Here is a 24,491-nt window from a genome sequence, read left to right as displayed (position 1 = left end):
ACTGGGTATATAAGGGGTATGACAATCTTTCAGGTATCCTGGTCCCACGTTGTATAGGGCTTTGTACACCAAAACCAGAACCTTGAACGGCCTGGGAGCTAATGGGCAGCCAGTTGTACTTTGGAGTAGACATGGTTAGAACTGAGCTTTAAGTGTACAAAGTGACTTGCCATGATGGCTATGCTCTGCCTCCACTGTCTGAGGCAGCTTGCTTCCGAACACTAGTTGCTAAAAACTGCAGGAGGGGAGAGTGCTCTTTGCACTCAGGTCCTGCTTGCAGCTTTCCATGGGCAGCTAGTTGACCACTGTGAGAGCAGGATGCTGGACTAGATGGGCCTGATCCAGCAGGCTCTTATTATGTTCGTAATTCTTATTTCATTCATTATCTGAACATCCTGAGGCGTAATGTCTGCTATCACCTTCCCATTCCACCCACCCGCATTTGCTTTGCTTATCATTTAGTCTGATAGAGTTTGAAGAACTCAAAAGCTTGCACCTTTTTGGGGTTGGCCTAACAAAGTTATTGCCCTAGTCTGGACCCGAGGGACAAGTTACAGATATCCCTATTGTACATGAGGGTAATGGAGGCTGAGAAGGCCAAAAAGACTTAATATTTTCCTTGCTGATCTCTGAAGTGGGGTTCCTGGAACCATATCTAACCCACTGGACGACACTGGATAAAACCTAAGAGGAAATGTTGTAATATTGACCCTAAACTCCATTCTAAAACCAGGCTTGTCCACCAACAGAGAATTCAGTCTCTTCACACTTTGACAATATTTTATAACCTGTCCCTAGTAGAGTTGCCAGGCTCAGGGCCTGAGATTGATCCTGTATCTTTAGGAGAAGAGAAAGTTAGCGAAGTGCAGGTGTTCTTGCAACTCTGTAATGGGAAAAACCACAAGGTGGAATTCTCCCTTCCAGGTACAAGGAGCGAAGTGAAAAAAGAATCGGATAAAAACTCAAATCCCTTTGCGGCTGTATTAGCTCCTCCCATTCTTCTTGCCCTTGACAGGCCAGCTGAAAGCAATAGGGGAAAGTGGGGCGGGGGAAAGGTATTGTACGCCAGGCCATCGCCGCACACCAATAGAAAACAAGCAGGCGCTCGCTCACAACCAATAGCGGCTCAGAGATGCACTGCCCACCATAACGTAAGAGGTAACGGCCGGCCAAGGGGCGGGAGCACAAAGCTTTTCGCTTTAATGTTTGTTGCTTATGGTCCCTTTCTAATCTAGGGCTCCGTTCGTACTTTACGGCAAGCCGCCCTTCTTCTCTGCTGGAAAATTATTTAGCCGAAGGGGCGCAGCTGCTTGCGCCAATAGGCAGCGGAGTTGCGATGACAAAAGAGGCGGTGCCGTAAAGCGGAAGCCGGTCGTGAAGAGGCAGCTCGTCCCCAGTGCCAGCGCTTGAGGAGTTTGTCATTGGAAGCGGCAGAGGCGACTCGCGTGGCTGACCTGCGCCGAGCTCTTTGCCTTTTTTCTCCGCTGTTCCTTCGCAGTCGTCGTCTTCCGCCATGGCGGCGGCGCTGGCCCGGAAGGCCGTGGACTATGTGCGCAGCAAGGACTTCAGGGACTATCTTATGAGGTGGGAAAGGAGGAGAGGGAATTCGGTGTTTCTCTCTCCGCTCAGCCTCCCAACCTTCTTGGGCTCTATTACGCTCCCTCGCCTTCTTCGGGGTATTATTCACCTGCTGTCTGAAGGTGCTCGGTGTGGGGCGGTCTTCATATCGCGTGTTTCACATTTGCCCGGGTGATGGGATGGGTCCCCTCGTGCCTTTTGCAGTCGCTGAGTGGTGGCTATCCAGCGGACCTTTATAGGCTTTGAGGGGCTAACGGGTAGGAAGGAGGTCCTGAAGACTTATTGTCTGTGCATGCTTGGGGGCAAATATCCCTTCGTTGTGCATAAGGGGTCGGGCGCCCCATCATATCTTTTATTTTTATTTGTTTTAGCGGTCTGTATCTCAACGTGTGTGGCGGCGTCACTCGCCGGAGTCCTAATTTAGTTCTACTGCGTCCCCATCTCTGGGTGGTCGTGGTGGCGAAAGCAATATAGCTGAAAATGGGCTTGCTTTGTACAGATGCTCGGAAACGCGACATTTAAAAACAGGAGAAATTGGGCCGGTGTGTGGCTAGGGTGACACTTGAGACCAGGGTGCCTTTCAGGTGGCTTTAGGAACTCTTTTTACCAAAGATTGGAGTCCTGGACTGTGGTCTCACGGTGGAAGCAGTCAGTTTGCCCTTCCATGAGAAGGCGCCAGGAGCGCACTGCTGCTCCTTCTGACCCGATAAGTCTCTGATGACAAGGGGGTGGTAGATCTCCCTTTCAACCACAAAGGGACACCCCCTCCCCAATATCAGTAGTTTGTATATATAAAATTAAGCTATGCCACCATTCAAAATCCATTTGAAAGTGACTGCATTTGGAGGGACGATGCAGTAAATATTCTAAAGCAAAACAGGTTCTACTGGTTCGGCTTCAGTGTAAAGATATGTTGTACAGTTGCTTTTTAGCCAGGTCTTTATCTCTCTCCCTGCCCCCAACTTTGACAGGTTGGTAGGACCACCCACCTGTCAATCATCAGATTTTGTAATGATGTGAGGTGATTGACAGATGGCAGGTCCTGCACTCTTATCAAAGTTGCCCCACAGGTTGGGATGGGGGGAAATAGCCACCAAGCAGGGTTGAGAGAATTCAGTCCTGTTTTCTGCAGGGTTTGGGTGCATATGAGTTCACCCACAGCAAAGTATCACATGCACCTGAACTAAACAGAATTGAACTCAAGATTGATGTTCAATCCTGCTTTCTGCAGGAAAAGCAGCTGCATCTCTATTTGCCCCACACTTGATATCACATATGATGTCAGCAGTGGGGAAGTGGGCATGGTTTGGGGAAAACAGCTTGATAGCCCAAATGGGGAAGCCTGGTGCACTATGTTTGGCCCATGGGCCGGAGGTTCCCCATCCCTGCTGTACACATACCTGGAGTTAAATTCTCTTGAACTCAGTGGGATATGCTTCTGAGTTTATGGATGTCGGTTGTGATAGTCTTCTTAATCTGTACTTGCCATTATCCCTTTTTAGAAGAGAGACCCTGTATTCTGCAACTGCCTGTTCTAAAAATACTCCACAGAACAGACATTACTGCTTTTGAACCATTTAGGTACCTCAACATGTGAAAGATTAGCTGATTTGAAAGGGATAGTAAAATTCTTGAGATGTTGCCTTTAGTTCATAGATTACAGTACTTTCTTCAGGCTACAATCTTATACACAGTTGAAATTCTCATTGGGCTCAATTGTACATACTTCTGAGTAGAGATGAATAGGATTGCATTGCCAGGTGGGTTCTGACTTTCTGTATTTGGGTGCATTCACTGTTTGAAAAAGTAAGTTTTGTAGGCACTGAATGTTAGCTGTCCAGATAGAACTAGATTGTCAGAAAGGTCAAGTATGTGTTATTTTTAACCCTAGTTTTTAAATTTTGCCAATCTTTTAAAAATCTATTGAAATGAAAAGAAATGAAACTTGATTGCTCAGAGTCATAGGCTACCACAATTTGTCACATGTAAAAGGAAAATACAAAATACATATTAAAATACAGGTCATGTTTCAGCAAAGACAGTTCAACAACATACAGTAAAGGAACAACAACAAGTTACAAATAAAATTTTCTCTCCCAAGCGAAAGATTCACTGACCCACCCCTTGACTTACTATACAAGTACTACAGCCATAATAGTGCTGGGGCACATCCCACTCACCTCACAAGGTTTTTTTTTGTATCTAACTCTTAATTTTCCTGTAGCTAGAGCAAATTCTGCCACCTGGATAGTTATAAATATATTGTTGCCTGCTAGCAGAATACATATCTGCTCCAGGGAAGGTCGGTCTGACAAGGAGTGAAGGATGTAGGAAAGAAATTTAAACCTTGGGTACTTGTATAGGGGGCACCTTAGTAAATTATTTACAATGTCCTAAACTTCACCAGATTCACAGATACAAACTCTTTGATGAGTTGGAATGTTACAAAACCTCCCATCCAGAAAAGCAGAAGGCATAGTCTGAAATCATAAAGCTGTGAATGATTTTCTCAAGGGTACTGCTGTCAGAAATGTGAAGTATTGCTCCATGTGAAATGCTGTTTTATATAGTGGGTACCAAATAGAATATGACATTTGGGTAACTGAATAGAGATCCCACCATCTAGAATAAAGATGGATTCTTTCTTTGAACAGCTGTTTAACTCTAGCGGAGGAGAAGGTAAAACTTCTGTGTTGATCCCATAATGGACAGAGTAGATTTAAGAAAATTTACCCAGCAGCTTTGGGTTAGAGTTTACAGTTGTTCTAGAAAGCATTTCTTTGGCAGGCGCAAATCATTCATACAAGCCAACTTCAGCCAATACAAGGCAAGTGCAGCTTGAGCACAGGATTCTATACAATATAGTCCTATTTCTGCCCTTAAGAGATGCAGGTGTGCTTTGAGGGGCAGCTAACAGGGACCTTGTGACGCCCTTCCCTGGCTCTCCCTGTCAGGTTCCTACCTGCGCGTGGTTACTGCCTGTCACTAGGCACCACCAGGGACTCCACCAGTCCGGACTGTCCTTTTATATGGTTTCTCTCCCCGCTCTAGCACAGATCTCAACAGATCCCCCTGCTAGGCAGCACCACCAGTCACGTCCTATAACCAGTAGTCCCAGAGACTCTGCCTGAGTCTCTCTATCTGGTTACCTCTGTGACTGAGTGCTAAAGCTGTCCCAATCCCTTTGATTTACTCAGACTGCTTATAATTCTGGTTTGCTCTGAATACTTGTGGTGTTATATTCTTCCCTTCACCCGCTGCCACCATTTGTCACTCTTCAGCCTTGGTTATTTACCTCACCCTCCCTTCTGGTCTGTGAAACCCCAGCCAAGGATCAGGCCTTTGGTAAACCAAATAAGTATTTTATTATATAACAGAGATAACAAGATTTCTTTAAAAGGCACTTAAGCATATGGTTACATCTATTCCTGAGGTACTGGTCTTAGTATTAATCCGAACTCCACCCTCTCCTCTCAAAACCCACCAAAACAACCCTCTCAAGTCCACCAACGTCCACACACGTCCACACCACATCCACCCAGATTTACCTGACATTCTTCCTTTTATACTGTTAGCCATTTTAAACATCCAGCCAATCATCCAGCATTCTACTGCCCATTCACTCCCCCTCCTCTTTCACTCCACTTACCATGTATCTTCTAAACAAACAGCACTTACCCTATTTACACTAATACAGGATCATCACAGACCTCATGAAGGAATTCTGCACTACCTCAAGAGTAGAGGTATTTATGTACACCCAAAGCTCCACCATACAGCAGTTGTGGGACTATCTTCTTCCGAAACACTTCAACTGCTGGTGCAACCAAGCTACCACCTTGGAACTTAGAGAAACGCATCAATGATTGTATGGAATGGGAGGATTTCAACTTAACTGTATCCAGATGTGACTTCCATGAAAGTTGGGCATTAAACGCAGGTCCCTGGTATCTGAAATTACATTGTTGTTCAATGGGTTTATCATCCAACTTCCATACACTGGTTTTTTCTTCCTCCCCAAAACTACCACTTTTGTTTTGGCATGATTCATAATTAGATGCTCCTTTGAACACAATGTAACTCAAACTTCTTAATAACCTTCGCATCCCAATTAATGTAGTGGAAATCATAGCTATATCCTCGGCATACAAGAGGACAGAGAGCTTGGCATCTAGAACTGAAACTGGAAAATATTCCAAAGCATTCAATTCACAAACAATGCCATTGATATAAAAATTAAAAAGGAAGGAAGCCAAGAGGCATCCCTGGCGTACTCCTCTGTTGGTTGGTGTATTTTTTTATGGTAATCCATTTGCCCCAAGCCTTACCCTGAGAAAAGTATTAGAGTCCAACATTTGTATTGAATACAATAAACTTCTGTCAATATTATACTCTTTCCATAGCCTGGTTCAGGGCAAAATGACTGCATAGAAATACTGTGGTAGGAAATAATTCATTTAAACATGTGCACTCTCATGAGTTAATTGTTAACATAAGAAAAATAAAGCAATGTGACCTTGGGATCATTACACGAATAAAAAAAGAAATGGGATAAAATGGCTTTAATTTAGACCAAATCCCAAAATAAAAGGACATGAGCTTGTGACAGTGAAGGACACTAAGATCGTATTAAAAACTAACATTGTTTTCGTTTCATGAATTTTTATGTGCAAAAATCCATTAGTAATCAATATACCTTTTCCTATTTGCCTTATACCATAAATGAACTTCCAATTAATTCAAAAGTTCAGAAACTATCCCATGAAATGGGTGGCAAACTCCATAAAGAATTCTGTTTCTTTTTCAAGTTTTTCTTAAGGGGAACAAGGCTCAAATTGTGTTGATAATTGTGAAGGCACAGAAATGGCTTTACTTTCATCCTTGCAATATTGTTAGAACAGTTCTTCAACCTAATAATCCTAGTTTGAAATACAGAGACAGCCAAAAACAACAACAACCCTGGCTGAGAATTTATGTCCTTTGCAGTGCAATCCTATATATGTTGACTTAAAGCCCCTGTGAGTTCAGTGGGACTTACTCTCAGGTCAGTGGGTACAGTAGGGCCTCACTCATATGGCATATTAGGTTCCAGACCCCCACCGAAAAGCGAAAACTGCCAAAAAGCGGATCAGCTGTAGTGCGAGGGTCTGGAACCTAACCCACTGATCGCACCAGAGGAGGAGATCAGCTGTAGAGCGCTACAGCTGATCTTCCCCTCCTCTGGCATGATCAGCTCAAGCAGAGGAGTCTGATTGTGTCAGAAGAGGAGATCAGCTGTAGCGCTCTACAGCTGATCTTCCCCTCCTCCAGCGAGATCAGCTGGGAGCAGGGAGCTCCAGCCCCTCCCCCCAGCTGATCGCCCCCTGGCACCATATTAGCGGAATGCTGTAGTATTCAGTGCCTGAGGCCTAGATAGGCTTCATGTCCAGTAGTACTGGTTAATCAGGAACAAGCAACATCAGGTGGTAATCATGACCTCGGTTAGAATTCTGGAACTCTTAAGTATTGCTTTATTGCTGAAATATGTAAGAGAACTGGGTTGTTTAATGGAAGTTGTTTTTTTTAAAGAAGTTGTAAGATAGCAGGGGACTTTTCTCTTATAAATCTTGGATAATTTGGAAATAGGTAGCCAACTGCAAAAGAGGACAGGGCCCCTGCACCTGTAACAGTTGTGAAGAAGAAGGGATTTCAAGAGGTGCAGGAGTTATGTTCTCTTCTGCAGTTGGCCATCCTATCTGGAAAACACTAAAAAAAAAAGCAGTAGCTTCCAGAGAGGTGGCCATAATATTTTAGGTTTTTAAGGTATTGCATCTCTTTTACTATAAATGATAAAGTAGAACAGAAGAAAAATGTTCCCTTCCTGTAATAGACAGATATCTCTGCAAGCTGAGCTTCAGCCTTTTGTAGATACCCATGATGACATTATTACCTAAGGGGATTGAGCAAGTTTAAGTAATGAAGAAAGCTTTCAGTGCTGAAATGACTGGTGGGAAGACACAAAACATTATATGGTGTAGATTGGACTTAAGGTCAAAGAAGGTTTTTAGGATTAAGAATGTCCTAAGGTGGCATAAGATCATTGGCTTGTTCCATGCAAGAGAAATATATCTAATTAGTGAGGCTGGTACTTTATTGTTAAATGTTAATGTTAGAAATTCAGATCTGTTATGATACAGTTGAGTTTCAAAGTAACATGTGTAAACATGATGTGTTTGGGAAAGAGCTTAAAGCCTGTTTCCATAATGACACCACAGCTGTCTTTACCAATGCCACATTCATATTGCACAAGTTAGAAATGGCTTACACAGTACAGATCTTTTCCAACCATTTGAAGTTGCTGTTTAAGCCAGGGACCCCAGAAGTCAAGAAGGCAAAGCATCTATTTAATTTAAAAGGATGCTGCCTCTCCTTTGCTTAAGCTAGAACTAACACTCCCATTCATTCAAGTACTTCAATGAATTTCTATGCCTCCATACTCATGCCAGTACTATACTTTATTTAATTAATGAATTTATATGCCACTGGTCAAAAATCTTCCCACAACTGATTACAACATGCAAAAACAATTAAAAACTGTATAAAATATAAAACAATACACTAATGACAGCAGCAGTAAAATATTTAACTTCTTCCAATCCAGTTCCAACAGCCAACTATCTCAATAAAAACAGAGGCTGCTTCCTCTTACCCTCAATAAAAGCAGTAATGAATAAAAGTTTTTAGAGCCCATCTAAAAATATAGCAAAGGAATAAAGGAACTGGGTTTATTTTTCTTTCTACAAAGTTACTTGTGAGCCCTGTTGCTAAGATACTCCCTAGCTGGTATAATAAATTTTACTTCAGCTACTGGTTTAAATTCAAGAACTTTTTTTAGATCTTTTGGAATCGCTGATGTAAGATTACCCATTTGTTAAATCTTAGCGCTTCAGAATTAAAAATATTCAAAACCTGCTATACAAACCTCATTTTATTAGCAATAAAGGAACAATATTTAGTCTTTTGAACTAAAGCTTTCCACACTCCAGGCAATCTCACTTCATTCTATCGGATTGCGTATAATACCTATGCTTTTGCAAACAATTATCCCCTGTTCCTTAATCTATTATTGTTACTGTAGCAAGCTGTCTTTGACCTGAGATGGGTTTGCTTTTTCCTCAGCTTTCTAGTTAATTGCTCTTTCAGTCTCATAGTAGCAGTGTGTAATTTTACATTCCTGCCATACTGAAAGTTTAATTGTAGAAGATAACGTACTCTTGAATCTCCATGACTATTCTATCACACTTCACAAATAAACTCTGCAAAAGTTACTAGCCCAACAGCCCACAAGAGACCGTTGTTAGTCTGATTATGCTTCACAAGAAGATGACTACTAGCTCTTGTAAAGTTTCCCTATCTGATCGCTGGTGTCAGATCTTACTTGCCATAGGAGGCCAGGCTAGTGACTACTTACAAGCTGCTTCCAGCAGCAACAACAGAAAACACTCCGTAAAACCAGGCTGAAAGTAAATGCCCTTACATACGAATGTTACCTTCTAGAGGAAGTGGAAAAGTAACAGGAAATGCAAGACAAGCTTCATAGGTAGACCTAGTCCACAAAGGATAGCTATTATGACAAGAGTTCTGGGATTAGTACAGAACTAATTTTTTGTCTGTGTAATACATCTTTTTTTTAAAGTACAGAGGAAATGCTGATGTCAGTATGTCCTTACAGAAGTAATTTCTTCCAGAGTATCTTCTCAGTTTGTACTTTGGAAGAACAAACAGGTAACAAAGGCCTTTGAAGAGTATGTTTTGAAGTGCTTGCAATATTTAATTTTGGCACAATTGAATTCCATATGCCCCAGGCTTTCAGATGGTAATGTTTGATAAGAGGAATATTATTGTTGCATAAATTGTGTAAAACTATAATTGCCAGACACATCTAGTGCTGAAATGGATAGAGAAAAGGTTTTCTCCCTCTCTTAGAACTCGTGGACATTAAATGAAGCTGAATGTTGGAAAAATTCAAGACAGATTTTAAAAAATACTTCACACAGTGCATAGTTAAACTATGAAATTTGCTCCCACAAGAGGCAGTGCTGGCCACCAATTTGGATGGTTTTCAAACAGTTTTAGAAAAATTCATGGAAGATAAGGCTATGCTGTGCCTCCGAATACTAGTTGCTGGAAACCACAGGAGGGGAGAATGCTGTTGCACTCAGGTCCTGCTTATAGGCTTCCCATAGGGATCTGGTTGGCCACTATGAGAATAGGGTGCTGGACTAGATGGGCCACTGGCCTGACCTCGCAGGGTTATGTTCTTATGATTTCTAGTGCTGAAAAGGCAATGATGATTTAAAGTATAAAGATTTATTAAAAGTTTTTATGTGGGTCTTTCTGATTCAACCAATGCTCTTCCTTCTTGTGTATTAAATGTATGGGTAGGACATGATTGTGTTGTCACATGCACATGCTTATAGCATGAGACTGAACCACATGGAAGTAGCTCACGCTGCTGGGAGCACATGTGAAGCAGAGCTTAAGAATGTTAATGAAAGATAGGTACATGCGATGCCGGGGCCGGCCCCAGATATGCTGGGGCCCTGGGGCACAAGCCTGTCCTGGGCCCTGGCGCCCCCTTCCGTGATTTGTTGCAGGATTACTGCCGCGGATCGCACAGCGAGAGCTTTGGAGCCCCACCATTCCCTTTCTTGACCTACCTTTCTTGGATGTGTTGTGCGGTTGCGTGTGCAACGCTGCCCTTTACCAAGATGGAGGCCAAGGTTTTCCTGAGGGACTGAAGCCTCTGCTGCCATCTTGGCTCATGGTAGGGATGCTCACGTGTAGCACACGTGTGCCATCAGCCAAGATGGCTGTAGAGGCATCAGCCCCTTAGGGGAACCTTGGCCACCATCTTGGTTAATGGCAGCGCTACGCGCACAACAGCCAAAAAAGGTAGGTTGAGCAAGGGAATGGCAGGGGCTCCGGAGCTCTTGCAGTGCGATCCGCAGCAGCGATCCTGCCACGAATCGCAGAGGGGGCCCTCAGGGGCCCTTGTAGCCCCAGGGGCCCTTGGCCAGGGCCCCACCTGGCCGCCCTTTGGATCCAGCCCTAAATGAGGCATATAGTGTTTCTGCTGCTTTCCCAAAGGCCTGCTGTGGATTAGTAAATGTAACAAATGCAATAGAGAATGGTCCCCTTGTCACTAGTGGATGTATGAAACCCCATAATATATTTGTAAAAAATGGTATTTTGCCCTTCATCATCAAACCATCTTGGGGTGGGTTGCAGCAGTCAGAACTACATAAAACAAATCAATAAACTTTAAAATGGGAATCTTGTAAATAATTATTATTGATACAGGATGTCTGTAAAATTCATTTTATAGATATTGCCATGACGGGTGGGGGTGGGTTGGGGTGGACCGATGACAGTAGTTTTATTTTTTGACTCTGTTGTATTCTGTTCTCTTTGTGGTAGTTTGCTTTAGTTAAAAGGAAACTGGTTGGATTTATTTCTTATTTTGAGATACATGTTGTTTATGTTTTTGCAAATTTTAACAGATGTATTTGTAATGGAATCTGTTCAGTCTGTAAAATCAATAAAATTTAAATTACAAAAAAAATAAAAATAAAATGGGAATCTACTCTCTGATCCAAATACATTATCTGAAAAGATGTGCCATTAATATTTAGGGCCAAATTCCACATGTTTAAGGATAGGATATAAAATAGTTGGAGTCAACACAGTAATGCATGACTAGTAATTATGGGGGGTTGTAAATTACATGGTTTACCTTTCAGAATCAAGCATTTTCCCATCCCCCAAGAGGAGGAATAGAACGAAAAGCAAAGCATCTGTTGTGTTCTTGTCTGGGCTAAGAACAAACTTGCCCTTGAGAATCTCTGTAACTTTGGTGTGGCTGTCCCAGAGACACCTAACCAAATGGGGATTCAGTGCAAGCCTGGATATCCATTACTGATCCAGTTCCTGTACTAAGATACTGAGTTAGTTTCCCACCTGGTAGCTTGTAGCCTCTGCTTAAAATTGTACTTGGTAGGTGATTTTTAACAAATGTGTATGCATTAAGATTTCTCATTGTGTGATCCCCAAATATTCCATGTAATTTTATTTGAAAGGCACTGCACATTGTCATCCACAAAACTAGCTGTGGACTTCCTTGCTGCAATACAACTTTTTCATTGTGGTAACAATGAGGAATGGGGTTTTTGTTTGTCTTCCAAGTCCAGGTCCAGTTTCCTTACTAGATAAAGCATCTATTCATATGAATGTTGTTTTCTAAGACATTTGTAACACTATTGATCATGGAAATGTGTGTAATTCCTTTTTTATAGTTGTCCATTAACAGTTTTTAGATTGTAGTGTGTCTCCAGTGACAGCTCCGGACTACAATGTTAGATGGGAAAGCAGCATCTAATTTGAAAATGGGGGCAGCATGTCCAGTACCATTGTTAAAATAAAAATCTAATAATATATCCAAGGCAATGCATATAATGTACACAGAAAGTTATTACACGCATCCATAAAGTAGGAAGTTTGAAATAAAGAAATAACCCCTAGCAAACATCACTGAGTAAATTTTATAGATCAAAGTTACATGTGGCTTCTTATTTCAAAAGACATTAATTAGAATATAAAACTCATTTTAGCAATTGGTTGCTAAATTAGCAAACTAAAGTGCTTTGACTTTTTGTGAAGGAAACATAATTGGTGTCTCATATACTTACTACATTTTATTTCATGAAGCAAATGATTCTCTTAATTTTCTCTTTCATGTATCCTCTTAAATGTTGAACCGTTGGCTTCTCCTAACACAGTACGGTAAGGCACTGTCTCTGCTTTCTTTCAGCCACTTGTAATTGTGCTGCTGTTGCGTGGTTATGAACAAGTCCTAATATACATTGGAGTAGATGTGCTGTTCTCTCCATAGATAAGTTAGATAAAATATTCATTCTTCTCCATTTGTATCATGCCCACATTCTAATAGTTACCCTGAGATCTCAATAAATTCTGACTTGATATGTAGACAGACTTGATTTTCAGCCATTCTCTTTGGAGATGGAAGCTTTTAAGTGTTTGCCCCTTGAAACTGTGTAAGACACTTGGTGCCCCTAACTCCCACTGCTAAAAGGGAGGGGAAAGCATTTAAAAAGAACAATGCAATGAACTGATTTAATCAGTACTGGCCAGCTATGACTCTTGTCTCCACAGTACCTATAGCAATAAGGGTTACAACTAGCTGCTGTATTCTGAAGTATGTTCAAGGCAGTGATACTGTTGTGCTTCTCCTCTGTCAGCTGCAAAATTGGTTTGTGACTCCCCCAGCAAACCAGCAGTGTGGGAGCATTTTTTGTTTGGAGAAATTGCTGAAATGAGCTTTGTAGCCAGCAGTGCTACACAAGTAAACTCAGAACTGGAACAAAAAAAGGACTCTAGAGACTTTGGGCACAATCCAGCTCACCTTTCTGCCGGGCTGGGGGGAGTTAGGTGCCATGGAATCCTGACTGCACTGGCAGGCTCTCAGCATTGCCAGCAGCAGCCCTCCACTGCGGCACTGCCAGGAGCCTGCTGGCACCACCAGGGGTCCACTAGGGATGGCCAGCCAGGTGGATGGAGGACTGGTGGAAGCCCCGAAAATGGGGTATGGCAGGGGTGGAGCTGTGGTGGGGGACATGTGCAAGATCCTTCTCGCGTTCGGAGCCCTCCCCCAGGTCCCGATCCACCCAGCAACTCCATTGCCAAAAGGCCGGAGCAGTAAAAACATTCCCATGGTGGTCTACAAAGAGTGCTTACTCCCTGGGATGCCTGTTTGTGGAAGCCGGTGCTTCTGGCTGGCTCATGTGTATTGCTCCCGATGGAGCCAGTGTTCAGTCGAGCTGGTGGCTCCCGCGCAGGAGGAGGATCCCACGGGGCTTACCACCAGGTTCCCATCATTTAGATTGTTCTGTCCAGTAATTCTTCCCTTCCCCCTGGGCCAAAAAAAAAGCCAGGCTAGTAATTATTTATAAACTCCAGGTGAGGCAAAATTAGTCCCACTTTCATTTAGCTTTTAAAGATGGTGTTTTCATGTTCATGTTTCTTACCTTTTACATTAGTAATGCCAATTCAGTTGGTTTATTAATAATACGAGTGTTTAATTACTCAATATCCTGTTGAGTAGTCTTAGTTATATATGTATGTTAATTTGGTGCACCATGGTATTCAGTAATGTTCTTTCAAACTTTTCACCACTGCATTTTCTGCGTGTGGTTTTTATTAGGGAACTGAACTGGGTGAAATATGCATAGAAATCCTTTTTGCCTTTAATTCATATAAGAATGGCGAGTAAAGGGATTGCAGGAGGTGCCAGGTTCAATCCTTGGTCTGTTCTATTAAAATGGTTTCAGGTTGCAGGCCTGTGAAGGATTGCCAGCTAAACAGTGCTGGATAAATGATTAGTCTGACCTAGTGTAAGGTAGTTTCATGGTTTTCTTTTATCAACCTGGAGTGAAAATATGCTAAGCTAATGCTTTGATTCCAACGGAATCAAAGTGAGTACCCGGCATATGCTGGGGGGTAAAGAAAGGCCGGGGAAGGAACTGGCAATCCCACCCCATATAAATGGTCTGCCTAGTAAACGTCGAAAGACGTCACCCTAAGAGTCGGAAACGACTCGCACTAGATGTAATGCTGAATAAGAACCATCTTGTGTCTAGAAATTCTAGTTTTAAAAATATGAACAAGCAGGGGTATAAAACTTCATTTTCTTTTATTGTTTCTCTGTTATAGCACTTCTGGGGGCCAGTAGCCAACTGGGGACTCCCAATTGCTGCTATCAATGACATGAAGAAATCGCCAGAGATCATCAGTGGCCGAATGACCTTTGGCAAGTAGTAAAATATTTTACCTAGCAATGAAACTGACCAATTCCTAAAGTGCCAGCAAATTTTACTTAGATGTGTATGCTGGTGTCGCTTGAAGAGCTACATTAAGTTATATTTCTTGAACAGTTCTGCCCCTGGCAATGCTGCATGACAACCTACTATTCAAAGAGAAAAATTCCACTAAGGTTGTACAGGCCTAAACTATATCTTTGGTTCCTAGCTCTTTTCCCTAGCTACTGTGTCTGATAGGAGTGGGATACCTGCAGTCATTTAAAGAACGGGTGGGGTGGGGTAATTGATCACTTGACATATAGTACTGCTGAACAAAGTTAAAAGGTATATAAATATGTGACAGCATCCTTGAGTTCCCATATCACTATTCACACAAGGCAGCAACTCTGAAGTATAGAAACTATATATACAGTACCTATTTTATGTATTTACATAAGAAGAGCCTGCTGGATCAGGCCAGTGGCCCATCTAGTCCAGCATCCTGTTCTCACAGTGGCCAACCAGGTGCCTGGGGGAAGCCCGCAAGCAGGACCCGAGTGCAAGAGCACTCTCCCCTCCTGAGGCTTCCGGCAACTGGTTTTCAGAAGCATGCTGCCTCTGACTAGGGTGGCACAGCACAGCCATCACGGCTAGTAGCCATTGATAGCCCTGTCCTCCATGAATTTGTTTAATCTTCTTTTAAAGCCATCCAAGCTGGTGGCCATTACTGCATCTTGTGGGAGCAAATTCCATAGTTTAACTGTGCGCTGAGTAAAGAAGTACTTCCTTTTGTCTGTCCTGAATCTTCCAACATTCAGCTTCTTTGAATGTCCACGAGTTCTAGTATTATGAGAGAGGGAGAAAAACTTTTCTCTATCCACTTTCTCAATGCCATGCATAATTTTATACACTTCTGTCATGTCTCCTCTGACCCGCCTTTTCTCTAAACTAAAAAGCCCCAAATGCTGCAACCTTTCCTCGTAAGGGAGTCGCTCCATCCCCTTGATCATTCTGGTTGCCCTCTTCTGAACCTTTTCCAACTCTATAATATCCTTTTTGAGATGAGGCGACCAGAACTGTACACAGTATTCCAAATGCGGCCGCACCATAGATTTATACAACGGCATTATGATATCAGCTGTTTTATTTTCAATACCTTTCCTAATTATCGCTAGCATGGAATTTGCCTTTTTCACAGCTGCCGCACACTGGGTCGACATTTTCATCGTGCTGTCCACTACAACCCCGAGGTCTCTCTCCTGGTCGGTCACCGCCAGTTCAGACCCCATGAGCGTATATGTGAAATTCAGATTTTTTGCTCCAATATGCATAATTTTACACCTGTTTATATTGAATTGCATTTGCCATTTTTCCGCCCATTCACTCATTTTGGAGAGGTCTTTTTGGAGCTCTTCGCAATCCCTTTTTGTTTTAACAACCCTGAACAATTTAGTGTCATCAGCAAACTTGGCCACTTCACTGCTCACTCCTAATTCTAGGTCATTAATGAACAAGTTGAAAAGTACAGGTCCCAATACCGATCCTTGAGGGACTCCACTTTCTACAGCCCTCCATTGGGAGAACTGTCCGTTTATTCCTACTCTCTGCTTTCTGCTTCTTAACCAATTTCTTATCCACAAGAGGACCTCTCCTCTTATTCCATGACTTCTAAGCTTCCTCAGAAGTCTTTGGTGAGGTACCTTGTCAAACGCTTTTTGAAAGTCTAAGTACACTATGTCCACTGGATCACCTCTATCTATATGCTTGTTGACACTCTCAAAGAATTCTAGTAGGTTACTGAGACAGGACTTTCCCTTGCAGAAGCCATGCTGGCTCTGCTTCAGCAAGGCTTGTTCTCCTATGTGCTTAGTTAATCTAGCTTTAATAATACTTTCTACCAGTTTTCCAGGGACAGAAGTTAAGCTAACTGGCCTGTAATTTCCGGGATCCCCTCTGGATCCCTTTTTGAATATTGGCGTTACATTGGCCACTTTCCAGTCCTCAGGCATGGAGGAGGGCCCGAGGGACAAGTTACATATTTTAGTTAGCAGATCAGCAATTTCACATTTGAGTTCTTTGAGAACTCTCATGTGGATGCCATCCGGGTCCGGTGATTTGTCAGTTTTTATATTGTCCATTAAGCCTAGAACTTCCTCTCTCATTACCACTACTTGTCTCTATTTCCTGGGAACTACTAAATTAAACTACTATATCTGTATCCCACAACCTTCCAAAGACTAAAAGCAGTTAATATTTAATTGCTTCCATGGGAGGATTGCTTAATACAATTATCATACTTTTCTAAAAAATGCATAAAAGAGGCACTTTTCTTTCATATGATGAGTACGCATAACAAACCCGAAGCATTGCTGAAGGGAATGTTGAAATCATTAGCGAGTGGATGGTGTGAATCTGATTCTTGTAGGAGGACCTTTATTAAAGAGCCATTGAGAATAGGAGTAATTCAGGGAGTTTTTTGTTTCCAAGTTGGATTGTGCTGTTAACAAGGCATCTTGAGTTAGATCAGTGGGATAATGGACTCCCTAAAGGTCCAAACTGCTTGGTGTACTTGGATGCCCCCCAAAAGTGCATTTTTAAATGACTGCTGCATTTTTTTTTTAAAGTGAAACCGAGATGACCAGGGAAACACCTTGAACTTTAGTAGAGATGGGTGTGTGTGGATTTTTCATTTTAACTGGCAGGTCTAGGTTTTCTTCACAGTGGATTACTTTCCCAAGGCACTCCTATCAAAATGCTTCTCTGTTTCTTAGACCAGTAGTCTTGTATAGCTTTTTATATACCCATACTCTAAGTGCCTTTTCTCAAAAAGCAAGTGAATCTTTTCCCTTTAACACAATGCCTAGAACTACAGTACACTGGTTTCCTACAACATAAGGTTAACTGTAAAACTGAATGTGAAAATACACATTCATAAAGAATATAAAACCCATAGAATTCTTCTTCTAATTAATGCAGTAGTGGATTTTCAGTCACATGGGTTTAATTATTATGTTTATATGTAATTTTTAAATTCTCCATTTGAATATTGGAGAATTCCAGCTGTGCTTGAATTTGTATTTAGGGAGAAATCATGAACTTTGTTGAAATCTCATTAACCTTTTAATAATTGGGTGTCTAAAATACAACCTTTCTGACAGTTCTAATAATTAAACAGTTTTTAATATTGATCTTGTCAATTTCAGTGAAACAAACATATATTAGATCCTTTCAAAATTAATGCTGTCAATAAGGAAATCATAAAATGTCTCTAGAATAGTTCTCTCTGAATTCAAGTGTTTAGCTCCAACTGATATAAAGCCAAGGAAACACTGACTGATTAAGAAACAAGAGGGAGATGTTAGCATTCTCAGGGGAAGTTTTTAAAAAACATTGCAGCAAAACTCAGTCCAATGAAGACTGAGCATTCTCACTAACAACATAATGTTGTGTGTCACTTGGAATACAAAATGAGAGGAGGAGAATGCCCTGACTGAGCTTCTTCCATCTTATAATGTCCTGGCAGAAGGTGTGGCTAGCTAGCAGGAATCCTGAGCAAGAGCACTTGCTGAGAGGTGAGGATGAGCGCCAGTAGTAATGGTAGTTGTAACTGTAAAATGATGAAATAAGTGTATCTTACTTGGCAGTATGAAGTGAGGTTGATTATGATTACTGTTTTAATACATTCAAAGAGTGCTTGAAGTCAGAGTTCCAGAATACTAAAATCTTGTATTTTACTTTTATAGCACTTTGCTGTTACTCATTGACTTTCATGCGGTTTGCATACAAGGTGCAGCCAAGAAACTGGCTGCTGTTTGCTTGTCACTTTACCAATGAATTTGCACAACTTACTCAAGGAGGAAGATTGATCAAGTTCAAGTGAGTGAACTTTTAAAATCTGGTATTGCAATTAGGGAAATATTGCAGTTAGGGAAACAAATTAAACAGCCTTTTCTCATGCTTCTGTTTTCTTCATAAGCCTAGTTGGCTAGAGACTTTTCACTGAATCAACTCCTTTTTTTTCTTTTTGACAGCCTAGAAAAAAAGAACTGAGTGTCTGTTTAACGGGGGAAATGGAAAAGGTGCTCCACAGATTACAACAAAGGAAGGTCTATATTTGCTGCGTCGAATATTATTGCATCACCATCATCATTAAAACATAGCAACGTTCAGTGTCATCCCAGCCCTAAATTTTGTAGACTGACTTTTAAAAAAACCTGTGTAGCAGTTTGAAACATTACATCAAATATTTTGCCTTATAATTACTACTTTTTAATATATTTATTTATGAAATTGTTCCATGTGCACATACCAGATTTTCAGAAGGATAAGAATTGTTCTTAACAAGCTGCAAAAAACAGGCTCTGAACCAATTTGTGTAATTTGATTTTAAGAATTTAACAATGGGTATTTGCCTGGCACACAAATGTACTAAAGAGTGGTGGTTCTGTCTCCTTAAGTGCGTTGTAGTTGCCATAAAATAGTGCATGTGTTTAGGAGCATCCATTCATCACGGTTTTTATAACTAAATTGCAGGGCTGTCACATCAGCAATACAATGCTGACTAAAAGCAAATATTTGCTGACTAACTGCTCTCAGGTTGCTGATTTGAATGTTGTATGTGCTCTCCCACATATACAAGTCTAACTCCTAGTTCCTAAAATTTAGGGGATTCCAACCCCCCAGTCCCTCAAAATAAAGTGAAGAGGGAAAACAAAATTTCTTTGTTTTATGGGCTGGTTGAAACAAAATCTGAGAGTAGCACATTCTACATGTAGATGGAAAGTAGGATTATTATAGGAATACCTTTTTGCCTTAGGCCTGCTTGACATCTGCACTGCAGACAAAATGTTAGCATGGAGTCTGCTTTTGTAAATGCCAACATTTTAGGTCTGAAAAATGGGTAATTTCTTGAGTGGGTTAGCAACCATATGGTTTCGTCCTATGCACAAGAGAAATTTCACATGTGAGTTGTTTGCAAATGTTGCATCCAGTGCTTGGATATTTTGTCGCCTTTGGTCAAATGTGCTAAGTGAACAAAATGAGTAAGCTTCTACAACCCAGTGTGTGTAGACTGCATACCCCAAATAGTTCATCCAAAGTGTCACATCTTACAAATACTCTGAATGCTGTGGATATTCAGTTTGTGTCAGTGTCCTAATTCATATTACTTACTTAAGATGTTGATAGAAACCTTTAAATGTTATTTAACACAAAATGTAACCACAGACTTAAATGAAGACTTCTGGAAAGAAAGAGTTGAAGGATACTTTGGTCTGCCAGAATTATAAATTTAAACACGACGTTTTAATTACTTCCTTCTATAGCACTTATGACTTTTATCAACAACGGTAAAGTACCATATACAGGTTGTATTTAAGTTTTGTTGTTAGCGCAAGAACTCTGGGGGCAGTAAACTTTCCCAGCGTGGGCGAGAAGTGACAGTAAGAAACTTCTAATTAAACTAATGGCAATAAACTATTCTGAGGGAATTTTGTACTGTCAATTTTCAATAATGTTAATAAAAGCAGTACTGTACTTGCATTACTGGATTGTACAAAACAAGCTACTATTTATGGGAAATCTATGAAGGATGGGACTTCTCATGTGCAAGGTCTGTTTCTGTTGTAATGACCTCCAAACTAATATTAATACATTGGTAAAAACACACAGGTGGTTTCTTTCTACTGACTTACTAATGTAAAAGTGGGTTCTATTGGATTTTAGTAAAGAAGTAAAGAATACATGAGGAAGAACAGCAAGCCACTGTTAATGCTAAAGTTGTGATTTTTCTATGTCCATTGATGTCCAAGTATCCATTGATACTTCATGATAGTAAACTTTTCTTTGCATCCATGAAAAACATGTACCCCTTTATAAACCAATGGCAAGTTGTCAGAATTCTTTTCATGGAATCAGAATTTCAGATTCATAGGGTGACATAGCTGTTAATTTAATATGGATGTGCAACTTCAGATTCTGGCATACATAATAAACATGTTTGCAGCAATTGAAAATAGTCTAAAATCCCCATGAGATTGTAATATATGGTAAAGTCTGCTATACACACACTACAAGTGTGTGTGTACTTTGAAAGATTTAAATATTTGCAGTTAATATGAGATACTTTCACATTTGGGGATTTGAAGGTTTCTTTGACAAGAAACTATAGTCATATCACTGAAGTATAAACGTTGAGTGTGTTGTGTGATAAGGTGTGTATATTTGACTGGGCTGGATTTCAAGGTATAAGTTGAACATTATATTAATGGGTTTTTAATTAACCACAAAACATGCATGGGTAATCTAAAATACCACACAGTGAATAGCGTAATAGCAAGGCACAGAAGACTTTGACGACTTAAAAACAAGGCAGTCTTCCTTTTAAAGATTTGAAATGCTTTCCTAAGAAAAATGGCTGCGAGAGTTAAAACACATACTTGACCTCTTTGACACCATTGTCAGCATGGATAGAATTTTAAATCTTTAAGCCCATAGGGTTGTATTTATTTATTTAAAATATTTCTATCCTGCCCTTCTACCCTACAATAGGGCACTCAGGGCGGCTACAATGAAATTGCACACATATATAATAAAACACACAATAAAATATTAAAAATTACAGTAAATTAAAATGTATAAAATACTATTAAAATACATAAAATGCATTATGCACATACGTACATAAAATGCATTATGCACATACGTACATAAAATGCATTATGCACATACGTACATAAAATGCATTATGCATACACATACAAACATACATGTATATATGTGCATACACATATAAGAAGGTGAGAATAAAAGAGCTTAAAAGATTAAAAATAAAAGATAAAAAACTTAAAACAGTGTCAGGCTGACCCGTCAGTCCCAACCAAAGGCTCTCCGGAACAAAATAGCTTTTACAAGTTTCCGGAAGACCTTCAGGGAGGGAGCAAAGCGGGCTTCTTGGGGCAGGGAATTCCAAAGTCTGGGAGCCACATTTGAAAAGGCTCTCTTCCACATGCCTGTCAATCTAACTTCTTTCATTCCAGGCACGCAGAGGAGACAAGAGGTAGATGATCTTAAATCCAGTCTAGGAACATATGGGCATAAGTGGTTCCTTAAGTACACTGGTCCAAGGCCATTTAGGGCTTTAAAGGTCAAAACCAGCACTTTGAATTGGGCTCAGAAACAAATTTGGAGCCAGTGGAGTTGATAAAGCACGGGGTGATATGATCCCTGTGCCGTGTTCCAGTTAACATTCTGGCTGGTGCATTTTGGACCAACTGTAGTTTCCGAATCATTTTCAAAGGCAGCCCTATGTAGAGTGTGTTACAATAATCAAGCCTCGATGTCACCAATGCATGTGTCACCGTGGCCAAGTCAGCTGCTTCCAGGAATGGACACAGCTGGTAGACCATTTTGAGATGGCCAAAAGCACACCTGGCTACTGCAGCCACCTGATATTCCAGCAGCAAGGCAGGATCCAGAAGAACTCCCAGACTGCGGACCTGCTCTTTCAAGGGGAATGCAAGCCCATCCAGAACAGGTTGCAACCCTATCCCTGGGGCAGTTTTTCCCTTGGCCAGCAACACTTCCATCTTGTCTGGATTAAGTTTCAGTTTGTTTGCCCACATCCAGCTCTTCACAGCCTCCGGGCACCGGTTTAGGATGAGCAGTATTCACCTGAGTTCTAGTCACAGTTGACCCATTGAAATGCACAAACCTTTTAATTCTAGTGGGTCTGCTCTGAGTAGGAATAATATCGCCTATAATAGCCATCAATTTCCCTGAGGGAGTAATGACAAAACACTGCAGCAGTGCATGGAAGAACATATCTTAATTCCATAGCAACAGAATAAATTGGTAACTAAGGGTACAGCAGAGCAACCACTGAATACTGGGTAGCCAACCACATTTACCTGTTTTGCTTCATTCCAACACACTTTGGAGTACACATAACAAGTAGGAGAACTTTTCCCTCTTTAAGTGTGTGGTAAGTAAGCTGGTCACAGGATGGTTTACAACAGAAGCTACTGGAGGTTGCTGATTCGTAGGGTCGCCATAAGTTGTAATTGACTTGAAGGCACATTACAAAGTTGATCATCTGTTGGTTATCCAATGTCTTTCTCAAATAGGGCTTCTCAGAGGTGGATCCCTATGAAATGCCCTAATTCCTGAATTGTGACAAGGGAATTTAAACTAGTGTGTTCATTTTGTTCCATGGTATATTTTACTTATTTTTAAGTATGTACCTTGCAGTGAAACAGGTTCACGGGGTTGCTTACAAAAAAAGTTATAAAGTCACAATGAAATAAAACAAACATTAAACCACCACAGCACGAAAGAACAGTATAAAAGCAGTTGGTGGAATTAACAAACACAAAATAAAATTCACAGAAATTCCAGGTGACATTATTATATTTATTGTTTACTACAACAGGTTTTGTCTCAAAATGACAGTTTTTAAAATATAATATTTAAAATGCATTAGAGATAAACACAAAAAACCCCAACCACACACATTAACTAAAAGTGCTCATCCACCAGTAACATAAAAAAGGATATATCCTTTTCTACCCAACTAAAAGTTGAGCACCAGTTAGGAGCAAAATGCCTAATAGCTTGATATTTCAAATGGCTGTGGAAGTGAAATGGTCTTTATAAGAAAGCAGAAGGAAAGAAGCAAGGTATTCTAGGCAGGGAATTCCACAACTTAGACATGGTTACAAGGGCCTGTCTTGTATCCCAGATAATGAAGAGTCATGGAGAGATTTTTTTCTGGTAGATCTTGCTGACAAGAGAAGTGAGTGTGGTTACTTTATATGTATTTGAAAACCCTCCCCTTGCAGTCTTGAGATACATCTACCCATGTCATTGGACAGATGTGGATATACCCCTCATTGCTGGGACCACCTACATCCCTTTTGAAATGGACACATTGCAGGATAATGCAGAATAAATCTGCAATGAACCTTTATTTTTGGAATGAAGCCAGTATTGAAGGGCAAAAAATATGCAATACATCCAGATTGTGTGTAGACTAGGTAGAAAAGCAAGATCCCAGTCTCCATTGATGCTAGAATAAAATGTGTATGCATTCAAAAACAGTAAATAAACAACATTTGTTGAAAAGTTCGACACAAGTGAAACGTGTTGTGTAAGCCTAGGTCTTTGCAATGACAAAAAATTTATAGGCAGGCTCAGTCATTTGTTATATATCAGCACGCGGTAATGCACCTTGGGGAAAGGATTTGTAGATTAGGCCTCCTCATTCTATTTGGTGGAAGGCTCTGAAGCCATCCAATGAAATTAATGTTGCAGCAGAGCCCGATTGGACTATATGACATCATGGACTATATTAAGCAAACACCTAATAGACTCAGATGTTAGGGAAAAGCCCCTTTGGTCCAGTGCTATTTGTTGCCCAATAAATGTTTAATCTTTTAACCATAATGCCAGATAACAGCTTGGCATCCACATTTATTAGACCCAAACCCAGAATGCACAGGGTATTTCCTGAGTTGAATAATAAAACCATTCTCAAGGACTTCTCAGATCCCAGAATGTACCCTTCGAGGATACTCTTAAATGAGTTTGGTCAGCCCTGGTGTCAGGCCTTACACAAAGCTCCTCTGAATCCATCAGGCCCTGGGATCTTGCCCTCTAGTCACTTAATGGCCTCCCCCACCTCCTCTTCCATTATTGAGCTTTTCAGCAGATCCCTGTGCTCATCAAAAAGGATGTTGTGGTCCACTAGCATCAGATAGTCATCAACTGACATTGTGGGAGGATTGTCTGAGTACAGAGTTGTAAAGATGTTTGTGAAAGTAACTTTCACCTATACTCTTGGCATAATAGCAATGCCGTCAGGATGCCTAATAGCATAGGATCCCCTCGTCATTACGGAGGCATTTGACTGCATTTCTCAAGCACCTTTTTTTAAACATGTGCCCAAAGTCAAGATGCTTTATGACGAAACTCATAGTGCTTGCTCTGCAGGGTAGTCAGAGTTGTATTGATTTTCCAGCATCTGCAATTCCACACTTTTTGTCACTAGAGATTTGTAAGTGC

At 40.9% G+C, this 24,491-nt stretch overlaps 1 protein-coding gene across 1 annotated transcript; it reads left to right on the top strand.

Annotated features, from left to right (window-relative positions):
• Positions 1 to 1,167: 1,167 nt before the first annotated feature.
• Positions 1,168 to 20,097, top strand: MPC1 (mitochondrial pyruvate carrier 1). The gene is made up of 5 exons (XM_061624358.1): positions 1,168 to 1,584; positions 12,396 to 12,399; positions 14,347 to 14,443; positions 18,176 to 18,308; positions 18,464 to 20,097. Exons 1-5 carry the CDS (start codon positions 1,514 to 1,516, stop codon positions 18,480 to 18,482), a joined length of 324 nt encoding a protein of 107 aa, XP_061480342.1. The 5' UTR covers positions 1,168 to 1,513; the 3' UTR covers positions 18,483 to 20,097.
• The last annotated feature ends 4,394 nt before the right edge of the window (positions 20,098 to 24,491 follow it).

Source organism: Rhineura floridana, chromosome 4 (assembly GCF_030035675.1).
Source record: "Rhineura floridana isolate rRhiFlo1 chromosome 4, rRhiFlo1.hap2, whole genome shotgun sequence".
NCBI lineage: Eukaryota > Metazoa > Chordata > Lepidosauria > Squamata > Rhineuridae > Rhineura > Rhineura floridana.
This window is presented reverse-complemented; position numbering and strand designations above follow the sequence as displayed.